At 44.3% G+C, this 18,760-nt stretch overlaps 1 protein-coding gene across 3 annotated transcripts; it reads right to left on the minus strand.

Moving 5' to 3' along the window:
* Window positions 1–5,449: 5,449 nt before the first annotated feature.
* FAM111A (FAM111 trypsin like peptidase A) lies at window positions 5,450–18,760 on the minus strand. Of its 3 annotated transcripts, none has more exons than XR_006820080.1 (5): window positions 18,326–18,760; window positions 15,648–15,677; window positions 13,493–13,607; window positions 7,591–12,197; window positions 5,450–5,540 (listed from the first exon to the last, which is right to left on the minus strand). XR_006820080.1 is itself a non-coding variant. In XM_046017424.1 (4 exons), exons 3-4 carry the CDS (start codon window positions 13,568–13,570, stop codon window positions 10,443–10,445), a joined length of 1,833 nt encoding a protein of 610 aa, XP_045873380.1. In that variant the 5' UTR covers window positions 13,571–13,607; window positions 15,648–15,677; window positions 18,326–18,760; the 3' UTR covers window positions 7,586–10,442. The 3 variants fall into 3 exon arrangements, 1 of the variants encoding a protein (XP_045873380.1); XR_006820081.1 differs by lacking the exon at window positions 18,326–18,760 and adding an exon at window positions 16,571–17,884; XM_046017424.1 differs by lacking the exon at window positions 5,450–5,540 and having other exon boundaries at window positions 7,586–12,197.

Genomic DNA, 18,760 nt, shown 5'->3' on the forward strand with positions numbered 1-18,760 from the left:
TTCCACCCTATTCTACTTTCTGAAAAATTTTATGTATATTGGTGCTAATTCTTCTTTAAAAGTTTGGTAGAATTCTCTGTTTTATTAGTACACTAATATGCATTATGTTTTAATTTCAAATTTAAGCTGTTCATTGCTGATGGATAAGAAAGCAACTGACTTCCGTATAGTAACTGTGTGTCTTGCAACCTTGTTATCATTGCTTATTAGCTCCAGAAATTTTGTTTTTGTTGATTCTTTGGGATTTTATACTTAGTACATAGATAATCATGTTATCTGTGAATAAAGATAATTTTATTTCTTTCTTCCCAATTAGCATTACTTTTGCATCTTCTTCTTGTCAAAATGCATTAGGTAGGACTTCTGGTATGATGCTCAAGAGGTGAGAGCAGAAATCCTTGCCTTGTTTCTGATCTTAGCAGGAAAGCATCAAGTTTCTGACCACGAAGTATGTTAGCTGAAGGTTTTTGAAGATGTTCTTTATCAGCCTGAGGATGTTCCCCACTATTACTATTGTAATTTGTCAAATGCTTTTTCTGAATGTGTTGATATGATTATATTTTTCTTCTTTACCCTGCTGATGTCATTACATCAATAAGCTACATCAGTTAATTTTTTAAGGTTGAGCCAGCCTTGCATGCCTGGAATAAATCTCACTCCTCTACTGGTTTTTTTTTTTTTAACTATTTTTATTTTTTTATTAACATATAATGTATTATTAGCCCCAGGGGTACAGGTCTGTGAATTGCCAGGTTCACACACTTCACAGCACTTCACCATATCCATAACCCCACCACCCTCTCCCTACACCTCTTCCCCCGGCAACCATCAGTTTGTTTTGTGACATTAAGGGTCTCTTATGGTTTGTCTCCCTCCTGATCCCATCTTGTTTCATTTATTCTTTTCCTACCCTCCAAACCCCCCACGTTGCCTTCAGCTTCCTCATACCAGGGAGATCATATGATAATTGTCTTTCTCTGATTGACTTATTTTGCTCAGCATAATACCCTCTAGTTCCATCCACATCATTGCAAATGGCAAGATTTCATTTCTTTTGATAACTGCATAGTATTCCATTGTATATACATACCACATCTTCTTTATCCATTCATCTGTTGATGGACATCTAGGTTCTTTCCATAGTTTGGCTATTGTGGACATTGCTTCTAAACATTCACATGCATGTGAACCTTCGGATCACTAAATTTGTATTTTAGGGTAAATATCCAGTAATGTGATTGCTGGGTTGTAGGGTAACCCTATTTTCACCTTTTTGAGGAACCTCCATGCTGTTTTCCAGAGTGGTTGCACCAGCTTGCATTCCCACCAACAGTGTAGGAGGCTTCCCCTTTATCCACATCCTCATCATCATCTGTCATTTCCTGACTTGTTAATTTTAGCCATTCTGACTGGTGTGAGGTGGTATCTCGTTGTAGTTTTGATTTGTATTTCCCTGACACCAAGTGATGTGGAGCACTTTTTCATGTGTCTGTTGGCCATCTGGATGTCTTCTTTGCACAAATGTCTGTTCATGTCCTCTGCCCATTTCTTGTTGGATTATTTATTCTTTGGGTGTTGAGTTTGATAAGTTCTTCATAGATTTTGGATACTAGCCTGTTATCTGATATGTTGTTTGCGAGTATCTTCTCCCATTCTGTCAGTTGTCTTTTGGTTTTGTTACCTGTTTCCTTTGCTGTGCAAAAGCTTTTGATCTTGATGAAGTCCCAGTAGTTCATTTTTGCCCTTGTTTCCCTTGCCTTTGGCAATGTTTTTAGGAAGAAGTTGCTGTGGCTGAGGTTGAAGAGGTTGCTGCCTGTGTTCTCGTCAAGGATTTTGATGGATTCCTTTCTCACAATGAGGTCCTTCATCCATTTTGAGTCTATTTTTGCTTGTGGTGTGAGGAAATGGTCCAGTTTCATTTTTCTGCATGTGGCTGTCCAGTTTTTCCAGCACCATTTGTTGAAGAGGCTGTCTTTTTTCCATTGGACATTCTTTCCTGCTTTGTTGAAGATCAGTTAACCATAGAGTTGAGGGTGTATTTCTGGGCTCTCTATTCTGTTCCATTGATCTCTGTGTCTGTTTTTGTGCCAGTACCATACTGTCTTGATGATGACAGCTTTGTAATAGAGCTTGAAGTCTGGAATTGTGATGCCACCAACTTTGGCTTTCTTTTTCAACATTCCTCTGGCTATTTGAGGTCTTTTCTGGTTCCATATACATTTTAGGATTATTTGTTCCATTTCTTTGAAAAAAACGGATGGGATTTTAATAGGTATTGCAATAAATGTGTAGATTGCTTTAGGTAGCATAGACATTTTTACAGTATTTCTTCTTCCAATCCAGGACCATGGAACATTTTTCCATTTCTTTGTGTCTTCCTCAATTTCTTTCATGAGTACTTTATAGTTTTCTGAGTATAGATTCTTTGCCTCTTTGGTTAGATTTATTCCCAGGTATCCTATAGTTTTGGGTGCAATTGTAAATGGGATTGACTCCTTAATTTCTCTTTCCTCTGTCTTGTTGTTGGTGTATAGAAAAGCAAATGATTTCTGTGCATTGATTTTATATCCTGACACTTTACAAGAACACTTTACAGCAAGAACTATACAAATTCTAGCAGATTGGGAGTGGAGTCTTTTGGGTTTTCCACATATAGTATCATAGCATCTGTAAAGAGTGATAGTTTGACTTCTTCTTTGCCAATTTGGATGCCTTTAATTTCTTTTGTTGTCTGATTGCTGAGGCTAGGACTTCTAGTACTATGTTGAATAGCAGTGGTGATAATGGACATCCCTGCCATGTTCCTGACCTTAGCGGAAAAGCTCTCACTTTTTCTCCATTGAGAATGATATTGCAGTGGGTTTTTCGTCAATGGCTTTGATGATATTGAGGTATGTACCCTCTTTCCCTACACTTTGAAGAGTTTTGATCAGGAAAGGATGCAGTACTACGTCGAATGCTTTTTCAGCATCTATCGAGAGTATCATATGGTTCTTGTTCTTTCTTTAATTAAAGTATTGTATCACATTGATTGATTTGTGGATGTTGAACCAGACTTGCAGCCCAGGAATAAATCCCACTTGGTCGTGGTGAATAATCCTTTTAATGGACTGTTGGATCCTGTTGGTGAGTATTTCAGTAAGAATTTTTGCATCTGTTTTCATCAAGGATATTGGTCTATAATTCTTTTTTTTTTTTTTTTTTGATAGGATCCTTGTCTGGTTTTGCAATCAAGGTAATGCTGGCTTCATAAAATGAGTTTGGAAGTTTTCCTTCCATTTCTATTTTTTGGAACAGTTTCAGGAGAATAGGAATTAATTCTTCTTTAAATGTCTGGTAGAATTCCCTTGGGAAGCCATCTGGCCCTAGGCTTTTGTTTGTTTGGAGATTTTTGATGACTGCTTCAATCTCCTTCCTTGTTATGGGTCTGTTTGCATTTTCTATTTCTTCCTGGATCAGTTGTGGTAGTTTATATGTCTCTAGGAATGCATCTATTTCTTCCAGATTGTCAAATTTGCTGAAATATAGTTGCTCATAATATGTTCTTATATCCTCTTCTGGTTTTAATTGGTATTTTTACTGTAATAAACCATAACCATGAACATAACAGTTTTCTGACTTCTATGGATCTTTTACAAAATTATTGAACCTAAAGGTGGTCTTCGTGACCTCTTGAACTTGTGCCCTATCACAGGTTTGGCCAACAGGGAGCTCAGAAGCTAACATGGCCAATTAGAAATGACCCACATTTGCCCTTTACCATGTAATTTAACAGATTTACAGGGTCCAGGTATTGGGATATAGATCTCTTTGTAGGGATGCTCTCCACATTGCCCATGCAACTGACTTGTGATTTTTTGTCCTGCTCATACATCCTAGGTGTACCACTTTCATCTTCCAAGAGAACGTTTTTGGCCACACCTGACATTATGACTTGGGAAATCTAAAGAAACTCACAACATAATGGACAGTTCTGGATGCGTAGTCACTTGATGTCTTGAGACATGTTCCACTTTTAACAGGGTCCAGTGGCACACCAGGAGTTGCTAAGCAAAAGGCATGCAATTCTCCACTGCAAATGATGTGATCTTGCTGCAAAACCCCAGGAGTCTGTATTGTGATTCTCCCACTTAGGTTTGTCATCAACTCCACATGGTATCGTTGTCCTCATCTGACACTTGTGATAGCATATGTTAGGTGAGTCTGCACCGTCCAAGTAACAGCGCTGTTTTGTTTTTTCACCATAGCCAAGGTCCGCAGAACCTTTCTCTAACCTGAGCTTCACGTTAAGGCCAGCAGCCTATCTGTCACCCTTGTAAACAGGCTAAAGAAGTATATGCAGGTATGGAATTTGCTACCTTCAGAAACCAAAGAGGCAGTGTAACTCCTTCTTCATAGGGAGGTACACAAGATTCAAGAATTTATCTCTTGGGTACCTGGGTGGTGCAGTGGGTTAAAGCCCCTGCCTTCAGCTCAGGTCATGATCCCAGGGTCCCGGGATCGAGCCCCGCATCAAGCTCTCTGCTCAGCACGGAGCCTGCTTCCCTTCCTCTCTCTCTGCCTGCCTCTCTGCCTACTTATGATCTCTGTCTGTCAAATAAATAAGTAAAATCTTAAAAAAAAAAAAGAATTTATCTCTTTCTTTGGATGAGATGTCCCAGTACATCCCTGATTTTGTGGGCTGCTGATTCTTCATAGAGTTCATCTCCTATCATTTGAAATGTGTGTCTACCATGACCTCTAATTTGTTGGCTACTTCTTACTCATGTGGCCCAATTAGCATGATGTCATTGACAGAGTGGATTGATGTGATGGTCTGCAGGAAGTACAAATAGTCCAGGCCTTTTCTATCTATATTATATTGAAAGAAGAAAGTGTTAATATAGTCTTGGGCAAAACTAAAAATATATATATACTGTCATCTGCTCCATGTGAGTTGAACTGCTTAGGAGCCCCTTTTCTGATAATGACAGAAAAGAACACATTAATCCAGTCAGTGGCCACACACCGTGTACCTGGGGCAGTGTTAATTTGCTCTAGCGAAGATATCACACTGTGATATCACAGATGTGGCACACTGCCCTACCACTTGGTTTGACTTTGTGGAAGTCAACCGCTATTCTCCAGACTTACTAGTTTTCCGAGGAATCAACTAATAAATGTGTATGTGACAGGGACCACTTTTCCTGTATTTTTTAGATCCTTGAGGACTACACTAATTTATATTCATGTCCTCCCCCACTTAAGTCAATGAAAAGTGGGGGCAGAGCTCTATAAGGATTTTTAGTGCTGATGAGATTAAAAAAAAAAGGATTTGAAAGGGGACCTCCCTTTCAAAGGGGACCTCCCTCGCTCTCAGCTGGGACTAAATTCTGGAAGTGGAGCAGGTCAGAGATGGACGGAGCCTTCTGTGACTCAGTCTCAAGTCAGTTACCAGAGATGGACAGAGGCTTCTGTGACTCAGTCTCAAGTCAGTTTTGTCCCCGGCTGAATGAAGATGATCTGATTGCCTTCTATCAGAAGATAGGGAGACTCCCACCCTGGAGGAAAACAAAATGCAGGCATTGGTGCAGGTGATAAAGCCATTGCCATTGTGTGTGTGTGTGTGTGTGTGTGTGTGTGTGTGTGTGTGTGTGTAAAATGCAAGAATGATGCCACAGCCAGGCCAGCTGAGCTCCTGAATGTACATACCATTTGTAGTTGACTGCCAAGCCCTTTGGATCCTTCCTTTGTCAGTGAATGAGTCCAAGTCCAGTGGAAGAGACCTCCTAGAGGTCTGGAGGTCAGGTCAACGGTTGCCTGTGTTTAGAAGCTGCGCTACTGGCTGCCTCCAGCAGGTGGCGACATGGTACCAGGAAATGGCCTCTCTGAGCGCCCCACTGGCCTTCCAGCAGTTGGCCCAAACTGGGATTTCCTATTCCTTCTTTGGAAATTCTGTATTATTTTTACTGGAATCGTCAAGGGGGGGCAGGGAAATGGTTCGCGGACAAGCTACATGTCCAACATGAAGCGGTTCCGTAACAGGAGAATCCCCGGGGGGCACTTAGGAGCCGGGGAGTCCTGGGCTAAAACACAGCAGGGATCATTGAATCCCCCCAAAGCAACCAGCCGCAGGATCACTTCGGGTTTCCTCCCCCACCTCAGTCTTGCCTAAACCCCACTACTTGATTCAGACTGCTTTCTTCCCTTTCAAGGGCAATGCAAGTCAAGGGACTTTCCGGGTGGTAGGGTCAGGTTATGGAGGGTGGGAAGGGTGGGCAGGAGAGGAGAGAACGCAGTTGTCAGTCTCTTTCCCTCTTTTGTCCTCTCGTTCCAGGGTTGGCATGGAAGCCCCAGAGCTTGTTCCTCTCCGTGTACCACTGGGTGTCTGGTGAGCACCAAGTCCCAGGGACCTCTTTCCGCCCCTGCACAAGCTGTCTCTGCTCCATCCCTCAGTCCTTCCCAACACTCCAGTTCTCCTGAAGCTTTTCCTCTTCTGGGACAAGGTAGTTTGGTGATTGGGCCATAAGTTTGGGTCCTCCCTCCTGTACTGACACAAGTGTGTATGGCCTTTGGTCCCCTTGGGGACAGGGTGATCTTAGCTTCATCTCTAGTTATCTTTCTCCAAAAGCAGCTGAGGTTTTGGTAGAGAGGAAGGAGGGCAACAGGGGTGAGGAGGGAGAGGAAAGTCACTACCTGCTTTTATTTTTGGTTTTGAGCAGCTGCTGGTGGTTTGGGGTTGACCAAATGAACATTTAATGCTTTAGTTGTCCCAAAGCTAGTTGCAGGGAGCACCGTGGGCAGAGTCCACAGGTGGAATGGAGGCCAGGAAGGAACTGGAGAGAACTGGGGGCTTGGCAAACCCATGACAATGTGGGTCCTGCTGGGTGAGACGTGAGGGAGAGGTGAATCCAAAAGATTTGGCACCAGCCCGGAAGGAAACTGATCTGCTCAGTGGTCTTCTTTCTCCTCCTTCCTTTGGCTCATCACCCCCACTGTCCCATCCCTGGCTTTTCAGATCTGCACATCCTCCTTTTCTTCTTCTCCTCCCCCCAACAAGGCCTTCTTTCTAGGATGTGTTAAAACTCTCCTTTCCCTGGTAAGGACCCCAGTCATTGGATTTAGGGCCCACTCTAAATCCGGGATGGTCTTCCCTAGAGATCAACTTAACTATATCCACACACTCTATTTCCCAAAAACTCACAGGTACTAGTGGTTAGGACTTGGACATATGTTTCTGGGAAACACAGTTCAAGCCCCTGCAACGCCTAACTTTTTCTGTTATGTCACCTAAACATCAATATATTTTTCTTCCCACAAAAGGGTTCTGGTTAATATTTCCCTAGGTTTCTGGTCTCCTCTCTCACTTTCAGAAGTTCAGAGCCCAAAAGTGCTATAAAGATAATTCAGTGGCTTTATTCTCCTGACAGACTCCAGACTCATACTGTACGTCTGTACACATCCAAGATGGCCCAAATTTCATGAATAAATCCCATAATCCCCTAAAGAATACCAGGCATTCCCACACTATGAGTAGGCCTCCAATCCAAAAAAGAACCTGACACCACAAAATGCTAGTGAGGACAGGAAGCAATGGGAACTCTCACTCACCTGCTGCTGGGAAGGCAAAAGAGCATGGCCACGCCCGTCGGAAGACGGTTTGGCAGATCCTCCTAAAGTTAAACACAATCTTGCCAGACAGTCCGGGAATCACGCTGAAGTATTTATTTACCCAATTGAGTTGAGAACTTGGGTTCACACAAACATTTGTATGCAAACGCTGAGAGCAGCTTTATTCATAATCGCCAAACATGGAAGCAACTAAGATATCTTCCAACAGGTGAAAGAGTACACACACGGTGGTGTATCTGCACAAGAGAATAGTGGTCAGCGGCAGAAATAAATGAGCTCTCAAGTCACAAAAAAATGCAGCACGACCTTCGTTGAATATTGCTCAGTGAAAGAAGTCCAGCTGAAAAGGCTGCCTACTGTAGGGTTCTACGCAGGGGACCTTCTGGAAAAAGGCAAAACTGTAAAGACAGTAAAAGCATCCGTGGTCCCCAAGGGGTGCAGGGGAGAGGGAGGGAGAAACAGGTGAAGCACGGGGGACTTTTAGGCTGTGAAAGAATTCCATACAACATTGTAACAGTGGACACATGACATTATACACTTGTTAAGACCACAAAGCTCACAGCATGGACAGTGAACCTTGATCTACGCAAATTTAAAAAGATTTACTCATTTATTCATTTTTAGAGAGAGACAGCATGAGCAGGCGGAGGGGAAGAGGGAAAAGGAGAGAGTCCTCCAGCAGACTCAGCTCTGAGTGCGAAGCCCCACTTGGGACCCGATCCCGAAACCCTGAGACCAGGACCTGTACCAAAACCAAGAGTGGGTCGCCCAAGATGTGCAAATTATAAACATCACTTAGGCTGAGAGGTGAGAGGAAAGAGTGGAGACGGTGACAAGAGAATCCAACTGCCCTGCAAATGTACAAAACACCTCGCTGTGGGGTGTGGAAGGACAGGTGCGGACCCCAGTCACTTTGGGAGTAAGTCTCTAAGAACTAGAGGCAGAAATGGCACATACACATTGCCCTGCAATTGGCCACGCAACCCCTCCTCCCACCAGCACAGGTGAAAATCCTGATGCCACTTTGCATGAAAACCAAATTGAACAATTAAGTGGGTCGGGGATGGTCGGAGCCAGGTTTCTCCCTGTTGGACTGGGAGTTCACAGATGAGCAAGGGAGGAGGTGAAAATGACCCATGTGGGACTGGACTGCAGTGGGAGACATCAGTAAGAATGTTCAGCTTATGATACATCCAGACAGTCACACGTAGGAATGTGTGCAGATACATGGTACCTGCAGTAGCCCTCCCTCTTATCTGCGGGGTACACTTTCCAAGACCCCTAGGGGATGCCTGAAACCTGCATATACTCTGTTTTTTCCTCTACACACACACCTATGATGAAGTTTAATGTATCAATGAAGCACAGTGAGAGATTAGCAATCCCTAATAAGATAGAACAATTATAAAAATACACTGGAATAAAAAGTGATGTGAATGCCGTCTCTCTCCCTCTCTCAAAATACCTTATTGCACTGTACTCCTCCTTCTCGTTATGATGACGTGAAGTGGTAAAATGCCCACCTGATGGGAGGAAATGAGCTGGCTGACCTAGGTGCTGTCACCCAGCGTTAGGCTACCATTGACCTTCTGGCGATAAGTCAGAAGGAAGATCATCTGATCACAGGAAACCGGAGCCCCAGAAAGCAAGATCAAGAATAAGCTGGGAAGGATGACTGTACATAAGCTAATAGACACACACGTATTTCTTTTCTCTGTCTGCTGAGTGAGCATAAAAGAAACAGCACCCAACTGCAACAAGCATACTTAGTACCCAGCTCTTGGTTTCTAATACTGTTCTCCAGGAAAAGTAACCAGGGCTCCTTGGAGAAATGGCTGATTCTAGGGCTGGGGCAGGAAATTTACAAGTGGAGCCTGGAGCACAGCATAAGAAAGTGCTCAAAACAAACAAACAGGAAACAAACAACACACTGATGAGAATATGTCAAAGGGATATGTACCCTTGATATCATACGGTGAAAAGGCATTTTGCCCCTCTGGTCTTACTCTCCAAACCCCACAACCCTAGTCTAATCATCAGACAAATTCCAACAGAAGGGCATCCCACAAAACACCTGAGCAGTACTCTTTCTAACTGTCAAGGTCACTAGTCAAAGTCTGAGAAATTGCAACAGACAAGAGGAATCTAAAGAGACATTAACAGCTAAATGCAATGTGCTATGTGATCTTGAACAGAAAAGGTAAAAACTAAGGACCCAAGATCACAGTGATAGGATCTTTATGATACTCTCGTTGCCCGAATAGCCTAATCAATACAGGAAGAATGATATTCCCCTCTGAATTTCAGAACACATGCATCCTGAGTTTTAGTAATATGAAGATTTGGGAAATCCTAAAGATTCTGTGTGAGATTATTTCTAATCAAGCATTTAGTTCCTCACTTAAGATGAACAGCAGCCCTAAAATTGTGCTATAGATTGACCCACACATTTTCTAAGCACTTACTTTCCATCTTCCAGACACTGGGGATAAGGAGATGAACATGTGTTAGTTACTGCCTTCAAGCAACTGAACTTAGGGGAAGGCACAGAAGACACGGAAAACACGCACATGCACGCACATGCGTGTTACTGTCACAATCCCATCATTCTTCCCGTTGGTTGACCTTAAAGGGGGGTTAACAGCCCACTTGTTAGGATTACAGTCTTCATGTCTTTAGAGAAGTGGTGCATAATAAGTGCTCTATAATGGCAATTTTTTAAACCAAAGTAACCATTTTGGAATTTAGGAAATGATCACCATTGCCTGTGGAATAACAACTCCATGGGTAATCCCCTGGAAGCGAGTAAATAAACTGAATTCTCACCATCTTCAATCCTCATCACTCACCATTTCCACATCTTGCGGACTGACACATTCTTCTGCATTTGGCTGATTTATACATTCTTCTGTAAACCACTGCCCATGGTTTCGCGTCATATCAAGGAGGATGGATTCCATGGTACAGCCAAACTCAATGATATAAGATAACCCAATTTGGCGATTATAAGTGAAGCCAGCAGTATGCATGGCTACTAATGAACCTTTTGCATCAAACACTGGGGAGCCAGAAGCCCCAAAGTAAAAAGAAGTGTCATAGGTAATCACATCAGGATCGTAAGCTATTTTCTGGAAGCTTCTTTGAGTGTACATATGGATATATTGCATGTCATCGCTGCTACCCTCTCCCCCTCTAGGCTGAGGATGTTCCTGAAATTTCTCCACTCGCTGCTCCAGAGGGATCACAGTGCAAGCATCACTGGACTTTGCCTCTCCATACGGGTGGCCGATGATATAGATGAGCCCACTAGATGGCGCAGGACCAATTCTAGAACAGAGTCCCAAAGGTACCCTCTGTCCATTGGCCTTCAGTTGCAGAACTGCATAATCGAGAGTTGCATCAGATACCCTAAACCAAGGCTCAACGAAAAAGCAGTTCTCTTCTTTCTCCGGGGGCCCTTCGTAACTAAACGTCACTCTTACGCACTGACCAATTATGTCTGCCCACCTACTTGAGTCTATTCCTTCTCCTACAATGTTATTTACTACGTGTCGACAAGTTAAAATGAACAAGTTATTAAAAACAAAGCAGGTGGCAGAACCCCTATTTCCATTGTTGTCCCACGACAGGTACCCAACTGAGTCACTGAGATGAGAAAGAAGTTTGTGCATTTTAACTGGGGTAGAGTTTTTTGTCAGTTTCCCAAAGGTTACTTTATGCAGTTTAAATAATGAAGCTTTGCTCTTTTTCTTTTCCAATTTTTTCTTGAAGTTGTCTCTGATTTTTCCACTTTCTCTCTGCAAACTGGGGTACTGAGCCACAATTTCTTCTCTCAACACAGAGGTGTTTCGTTCCTCTGATTCCAAATTCTGAGAAGCCCTTGCTCCAAAGCCCGTTCTTTTTTCAACTTCAATCTCAAAGAGCTCGCCTTCTATGTTGTCAACAGTCTGCGTGCTTTCTAGAATGGAGTCATGGTTTTTGATGAGTCTCCAGTCCTCTTTCTCCAGAAAGGAGAGAAACCTGCCATCTTTGCACACCGCGTCCTTGATGGTTTCTCCTTTGAAAGCGTAGACACAGAGTTTGTAACCTTCTTTGTGAAGATGCCAGAGCTTGACTATCCTCTTCTTTCTCTTCCCAATCACATGAATATAAAATTTGACACAGTCAGGGGATATCTTGTCATGCCGGCCAAATACCGGGCTCCCTTCTTTCTGCCTACTTCTACTCTGGGCAAATGTGATTAGCACGTGGCAGCTTTCAGGAAAGCAACTGAGGGGCATCCCAAGATTGATGTATCCTTTGATGCCTTCCGTGCCACGCACCAGCATCTCTTTACCCTGCTGAGTTTTTATTTCCTTCTTGACAGCCTTTAAAGTGTTGAGCGCTGCGTATAAGCTATCCCCCTCACTGTGTGTGAGCACATGTTTTCTGGGGTTCATAGCCAAGGTGATGTAAATTGTCTTCTTTGGGGGCCCGGTCTGGTCTTTGGGTCCTTGAGCCTGGGTGTTAGTTATATCTTTTGGACCTTTTCTAGCACCCATCTTCATTTGAGGAATACTGGAATTATTCCCCTGGTTTTTATTCACCTAAAAATAAATATTACATGCCTTAAAACTCTGAATACAACCTTCCACAAGAAGGATTCATCATATACCAGAAATTCCCTGAAAAATTAAGAGCATTCGATTTCTATGCCTGAATGAGACTTTGTCCCCCAAGTCATATTCATCATGGCATTGGTGTGGACAGAACTTGCTGGTCATGGAAATAACAGGGCAGGATGGTTGTAAAGATTCAGTGTAATGCCATAGGTGACAATACCCAGCACGATGACTGGCACATTAAGAGACTGACTTTTATTTCCCTTCTTTGTAATGGCGCTAATATTCTGGATCCCAAAAAAAAAGAAAAAAAAAGGAGCATAAGGTAATGTAAGTTTACTCTCGGCACAACAAAACAAACTCTCAGAGGCATCTCTTCAGCCCAACATTGTCAGAAACATCCTTGTTGGGACACTGTAATGGATTTCCAACTCTTCAGAAGATTCTAGGGCAGACAGATATGGACATTTTCAAGTAAGGGAACTGGGTAGTACATGGCTATTGGCTGGCTCTGTCATGAAGTAGGACAAAGAGAAGCATAACTGGGCTTGTCTCAGCTTTCCTAGATACTTGGATATTTCAGTTACAACCAGATGAAGGAAAACAAAGGAAAGCTTTTACATTGCATACTCAAATTCTCAAAATTCTCCTAGCCTGCTTCTTGATAAATGCAAGGAGGATTTTAGACTCAGGAAAGAATCTGAGGGTTTGATATGATAACAGAGCCCCATTATTAGAAAGAGCCCTAATGTCAGTAAAAGTGAATGCAAGTCTTCCCTTCACTTCTGTCTCAAGAAAGAAGGCATTTCTCCCTCCATATAAATAAACTGAAGATAATAAAAATCCTCCTTCCCTGCCTAACAAGGTTATGATAAGGATGATTATTTTAAAATTTGTTTCATACACTAGAAAGCATAGTACAAATGTAAGTTATTACTGTGATCAAAGAGATGAGCTATATTTGGGATAGTATATATTTTCATGCTTTAAATAGTATTAATTTTTTTGTTCCACAGTTGACTGTAATACATTATAGTAGATTCATTGTTGTTGTTCAGGAAGTGTTACAATAACTTTTTACTGAAGGCTGTTTTGATGTGGCCAAGATCTGTATTAACACTAAAAGAATAAAATGGACGAGAAAGATTTTACTTTAATATCGTCAACCTACAAGGAGGCAATTTCTCGGCAGAAAGAACTATGACACCCAGTGTCAAGAAGAGCTATGTCTCGTATTGGCACATTCCATAAACAGTAAATAAACATATTTACAAACATACCCGAGAGAAATAGTGCTCAATTTTCATATTTCTCTTCTCATCGAATGCGATCTGTGACCTGCGCTTCTTTGGGCTCATGATGGTTTGAAGATGAATAGACTGTTCAGCCCAAACACTAATTTCAAAAAAGGTTCAAGTTAGAAGGGTATTTTCACAGCTATGTTCATTGTAGAGGATAACACTGACGGGACCCCACATCCCACCCCTCCCCTTGGCCTCTACCGTCCCTCTCTTGCTACGAGATATTAACTTAGCAAGTAAATAGTTTCTCCAACAACTAAAATCACCTCGGTGATAAAAACTCCCTTTTATAGCCACTGCTTGGTAGGTACCATACTAAATACTTTACAGAAATTGTCTCCAATTGCCAGTTCCCCCAGAAACCATGCAAAGCTGGTGCATTTGCTTTTTGCAGATGAAGAAACTGTAACTTAGAGGAGGCAGGTGACCCTCAAGGCCAGAGCCACGTGATAGAGATGGAATTCAAATGCAGAAGGGTTTGTAGTATGAGAATTAAAAAGTGTGTTCTAGTTACACGGAGGTTAAAATCTGGCCCCCATTTAAGGTGGAGACGGCACAGGGATGGTGTGATTACAGGGGACTGGATGGGAAAAGAGCCATAAAGACAAAATCATCTTGGGATGAGAGTTTGCCTGGGAAGATAGTCAAGAAGTTTAGTTGCTGCTTGGTTTTTTGGTATGATTAAAGGGATATCTTTCCTTCTATCTTTCCTCTGATGTCTCCCCAGAAGAGAATGAACAATGCAAAGGAAACAGTGAAATCTTCATTAGCAATAAATAGAACAAAAGCCAGGGAGGGCAGCAGCTCTCTGTTTTCAGATCCCAACATGTACCACGATGCCTGGCATGTGGCGATCTCTCAATAAAGACACATTTGTGGGGTGCCTGGGCGGCTTGGTCAGTTATGCGTCTGCCTTTGGCTCAGGTCATGATCTCAGGGTCCTGAGATCAAGTTCTGCATTGGGCTCCCTGCTCAGCAGGGAGTCTGCTTCTCCCTCTCCTGTTCCCCTTTCTTGTGCTCTCTCTCTCTCTCTCTGACAAATAAATAAATAAAATCTTAAAAAAAAAAAAAAGGACACATTTGTAAAGATCCAATGAATGAATGGAGCAAGCACAGGAGATGCTATGACCTATCCTAAGTGCCTTTTAATAAATTACCTCATTTAATTCTTCCAACTCTGTGTAATTGGTATTACTAGTTCCATTCTACTAACAAAAAACTTGAACATCCAGAGAGATTAAACTATTTACTCAAGGTCACAAAGCTTCAGAAAGTATACTTTTGGTTGTGAACATTTTCAAATGAGAACAACGACAACAAAATAGAGAAGAGGATAATGACTCTACATATGCCTATCACATAGAGTTAATGATGGTTCATTTGGATAAATTTGCATCATTCTTTTATTTTCCTAGATTATTTTACACTTAGATACATCATGACATTTTACCCCTAATTATCGCTTTCCAGTTCTACAAATTAAGAACTTTTTCTTGCCTAATCACAATCCCAATTTATTTGACCATCCAATCGAGGTGCACTAGTCATCTTTAATTATGATGTCTCTTAAGTCTTCTTCATTCTAGAAAAAGCCCTGATTTATTAAAAAGAACAGAGAAGCTGTCTGCAGAGCATTCACCTCCCCGGCTGCTGCTTCATGTTGTTATGCTCTAGCCCACCTGCTTTTTGTCCAGTGCAAGTTCTCTAAAGACAATGACTGATCTCCTAACCGATTCACTGTGGAGCAGGAGCTGTGGCTTCATTCTTTACTGCTAATGAGCTGCCCAGGACACTCCAGCATCTCTGAGCCTAACTCTCCTGTTTGTAAAATGAGGCAAGGACTCTAAGTGAGCTACAGAATCTGAAGGTGCTGCATCAAGGTGAGTTTTTATAAGACCACCTGGGTTCAAACATCAGCTTACCATTTATTAGCTGCCTGACCGTGGGCATATTAATTAACCCCTGTCCATCTCACTGTCCACAGCTCTAACACAGGAGGAGTAGTGGAATCTGACTTCCTTGTGAAGATTTAAAAATACAATGCATGAAAAGCCTTTGGAACAATGCCTGGCACATAACAGGTTGCCCAGTAAATATTACTACTATTACTGTTATTTTGTATCAATATACTTACCACAGGGATACTTTTTCAACAGCAGAGAACCTGGGAAAACAAAATAGATACCTATCACTGGGCTGTGTTGTGAGATACTTGAAGGCAAGGACTTACTGTTCAACAATTAAGAAATCTGCGGTTTCAGTGTGTCAGTTGATGATGACCCAATCCTGGGGACTGCGTGAGAACCCAGGAGATTTAAGAGTGGTTATTACATATAGACCAAAAAAGGAATATAAAGTAGACAGAGAGAAATGCGAATTCTGCACTACACTGGGATTAACTCCAGCATTCACAGTGGAAAGGGGCAAGAGATTAAGAAAACACCCTAACATTCCCTCCCAACATCATTTCCGGTGTCCAGCGTGAGCCCCGTAATAGCAAAGGTGGTGTCCTTAGCTGGGCATCCTACTGCAGCCCACTCTCAGAGTTGGAGAAGCCTCTGCCGACCGAAAGGGCTGCCCTATGTCCTCCAGGAAGGAAATAAAGATATGCGGCCTGTCCTTGGTCCACTTCCTGCCCACCCAGAGGCTCTCCCTTGGAATTCCTCCTGAACTCACCTCTCTCTTCCCCTCTTCCTCTTACCTCCTCGCCCTCCCCCTGCTGCTCCACCTTCCAGCTCCTCCCCACCCCTTCCTCTCCCACTCCTCCCCTAGTGTTCTCTCTCTCTTCCCCCTCCTCTTCTGCGCCCTCTCTTCTCTGGAACAAGTGCACAGAGCCGAGCTAGACTGCAGGAGAGGGATGGGGCCTCGGCTGACCTAGGCCCCCCTGCAAGGCCGCCGCCGCCACCCCCTCCTCGCCCCCGTGGCGCGACAAGCTGCAGCCACCGAAATCAAACCGGGCCCAAATCTGGGCCCCGCGGGTGGACGACGCTGTCCCGCCCAGGCCAGCGACCCCAGCCCCTCCGCTCCAGCCCCGGAGGCTCACGCGCGCTCACTCACTCCTCGCCGGCCGCCAGCACCCGGGACTTGAATCCCGCGCCCAGCCGAGCTCGGTGCTTATAGGAGGAAGCCACGGCCTCTGAGCTCCGGCGGGGAGCTGGGCTGGGAGGGGCGTCCCTGCGAGCTGGGACTGCTAGACAGGCGGGGCGGGCGGGAGCTGGGGCGCGCGGGCGGGAGGCGGGTGCTGAGGTTCCAGAAGGTGTCCCGCCCCATGCGATCCGCTGCTCGGCGGGCTGTTGGGTTCCTTCCGCTCTTCTATCTGCCCGGCTTCTAACAGCCTCACCCCTCCGCCGCCTCTGAGTCTTCACTTCTTTGGACACCCAGGAAGCGCGCCTGCCCGTCGGTGGGCGGGGGGATGGGGGGTTGGCGTGGGGGAGGGGGTTTCTCCAGAATAAAGTGTTAGCGTGTTTGTCTCCTCCCTCCAGCCTGAAACAAAATCTTCCCAAGGTCTTCCGTCCCCAAGGCAGGTTTGAGAACCAGACGTGGGCGTCTGTGCCTCTTCTCTTCCCTTGGCTTTTCTCTCGCACAAGGACAGCAAAGGCTGACAGGGGTAGGGACCATTTGCTGTATTGCTAAGAAGGAGGATTTTCTTCAAATATAGACCTGTTAAAGTTTTGGTCAGAAAATCAAAAGGATTCCTTAAAAGGTTTCTTTACTCCCAAGGGCAAAATAAACTCAGCACTTGGGGGAACGCAACAACAACAGCAAAGCTGGAAATGAACCTCATCATGCAAGATACACTCTCCCCACCACTGAGGTCACACAGCGCTGGAGAGAGTTCAAGGGACCTCAGAGGGACACAGCAGCAGAAGCCCACTCGGTGTTGTGAGGCCTCCAAGGATGTCAAGTGTCGGTTCCCAGAAATCTCGACAGAACCGCCTGTTGGTAAAGCTAAGCTCGCGGCTTCTTGAGGTTATGGGGAGCAGAACTTCCGTAGCGTCTCAGAAAGGGGAGAGCAAGGTTGGACTCTTTATTGAGATTTTGAAGCCTGGTTTAAGTCGGGTCTTTTATGTGTGTGTGTGTGGGGGGGATTGGTTAGGATAGGGTAAGCCTCGGGTGACAGTTTAGGACTAGTGGGTGACAGGCAAGGATTTTCAAGAAGGTTTGGAAACTGTACTTTGATGTTTTCAAGTGAAGAGTGCTGCGGTCTTTGAGGAAGTTACTGGAATAAACAATAAAGATATTTGCAACTTCCATGTCCCTGGGCAAAAGTTTCCTGCTATAGTAAATTCATGCTGATGAAAAGAGAAGATAAGTCATATTAATGTAGTCAGCAAGCGATGTGACTGTAGCCGGCTTTCTCTTAATGATGAACATGCTGGAGAACCTGGTCACCATTTGTCACCTAGAGTATCGAGTATTTTATCTTGGCAAGAAGTTCACTCAAGAGAACACATTTGACATAATTTGTTTGCTACACCCAGAATTCAGACACAAAGAGGCTGATCTTCTTAGGAAACATTTTCATAAAGTTAACGATGGGTCTTCAGAACCACATCAGCTTTTAAAATTAGAACCTGCTCTCCCCTGGGGCACTGCAAAAGAAATATACATCCTTTTATTTTACTCTGCTCTAGATTTCCAGGGACAAACCCCAGTCCTTTCAAGAAACAACGGTATTCTGGTTTACTACGGGTTTTTTCTGTCCCTTCCACCACCACCCCCCACCCAGCCTGAGGTTTTTCTCCTTTGTGACCCCGTCAATAAATTTTCTGTAAACTCTAAGTCAGCGCCAGGACCGAAGGGGTAACTCACCAAAGAGAAGAGTTCGTCCAGGACCCAGCCTTCACTCGCCTGCACGCGCGACTTTGGGGGGATCCTTGCCTCCAGCCGGGAATCCCGCCTTCTGGGTAAGCCAGCTGTGTGTCAGGCCGCGGGGCCGCGGGGTGCCAAGTGCCTTTGTCCCATTGGACGGCTGCTCTCTATTGCGGAAGCCGATTGGTCGCGCTCTAGCCGCCGAGTGGAGCGCGGGAAAGGGTGAGCGCGGCCCCTCGCGCCACAAGGTGCAGGAATCCCAGGCAGGAGTCCCGGCTGCGGGAGTCCCCGCGGAGAGCGGGACCGGCCTCACCGGGCTCTCACTGCCTTCACTCCCTGCTTCATCTCCCTCCTTCCCCTAGTCCTGAATCCCCGAGGCAATCCCAGGGGGGTGGCGGGAGGGAGCGGAAGGCGGGACACTTGAGGCTCTGGCCT

Source organism: Meles meles, chromosome 8 (assembly GCF_922984935.1).
Source record: "Meles meles chromosome 8, mMelMel3.1 paternal haplotype, whole genome shotgun sequence".
NCBI classification, from domain to species: Eukaryota; Metazoa; Chordata; class Mammalia; order Carnivora; family Mustelidae; genus Meles; species Meles meles.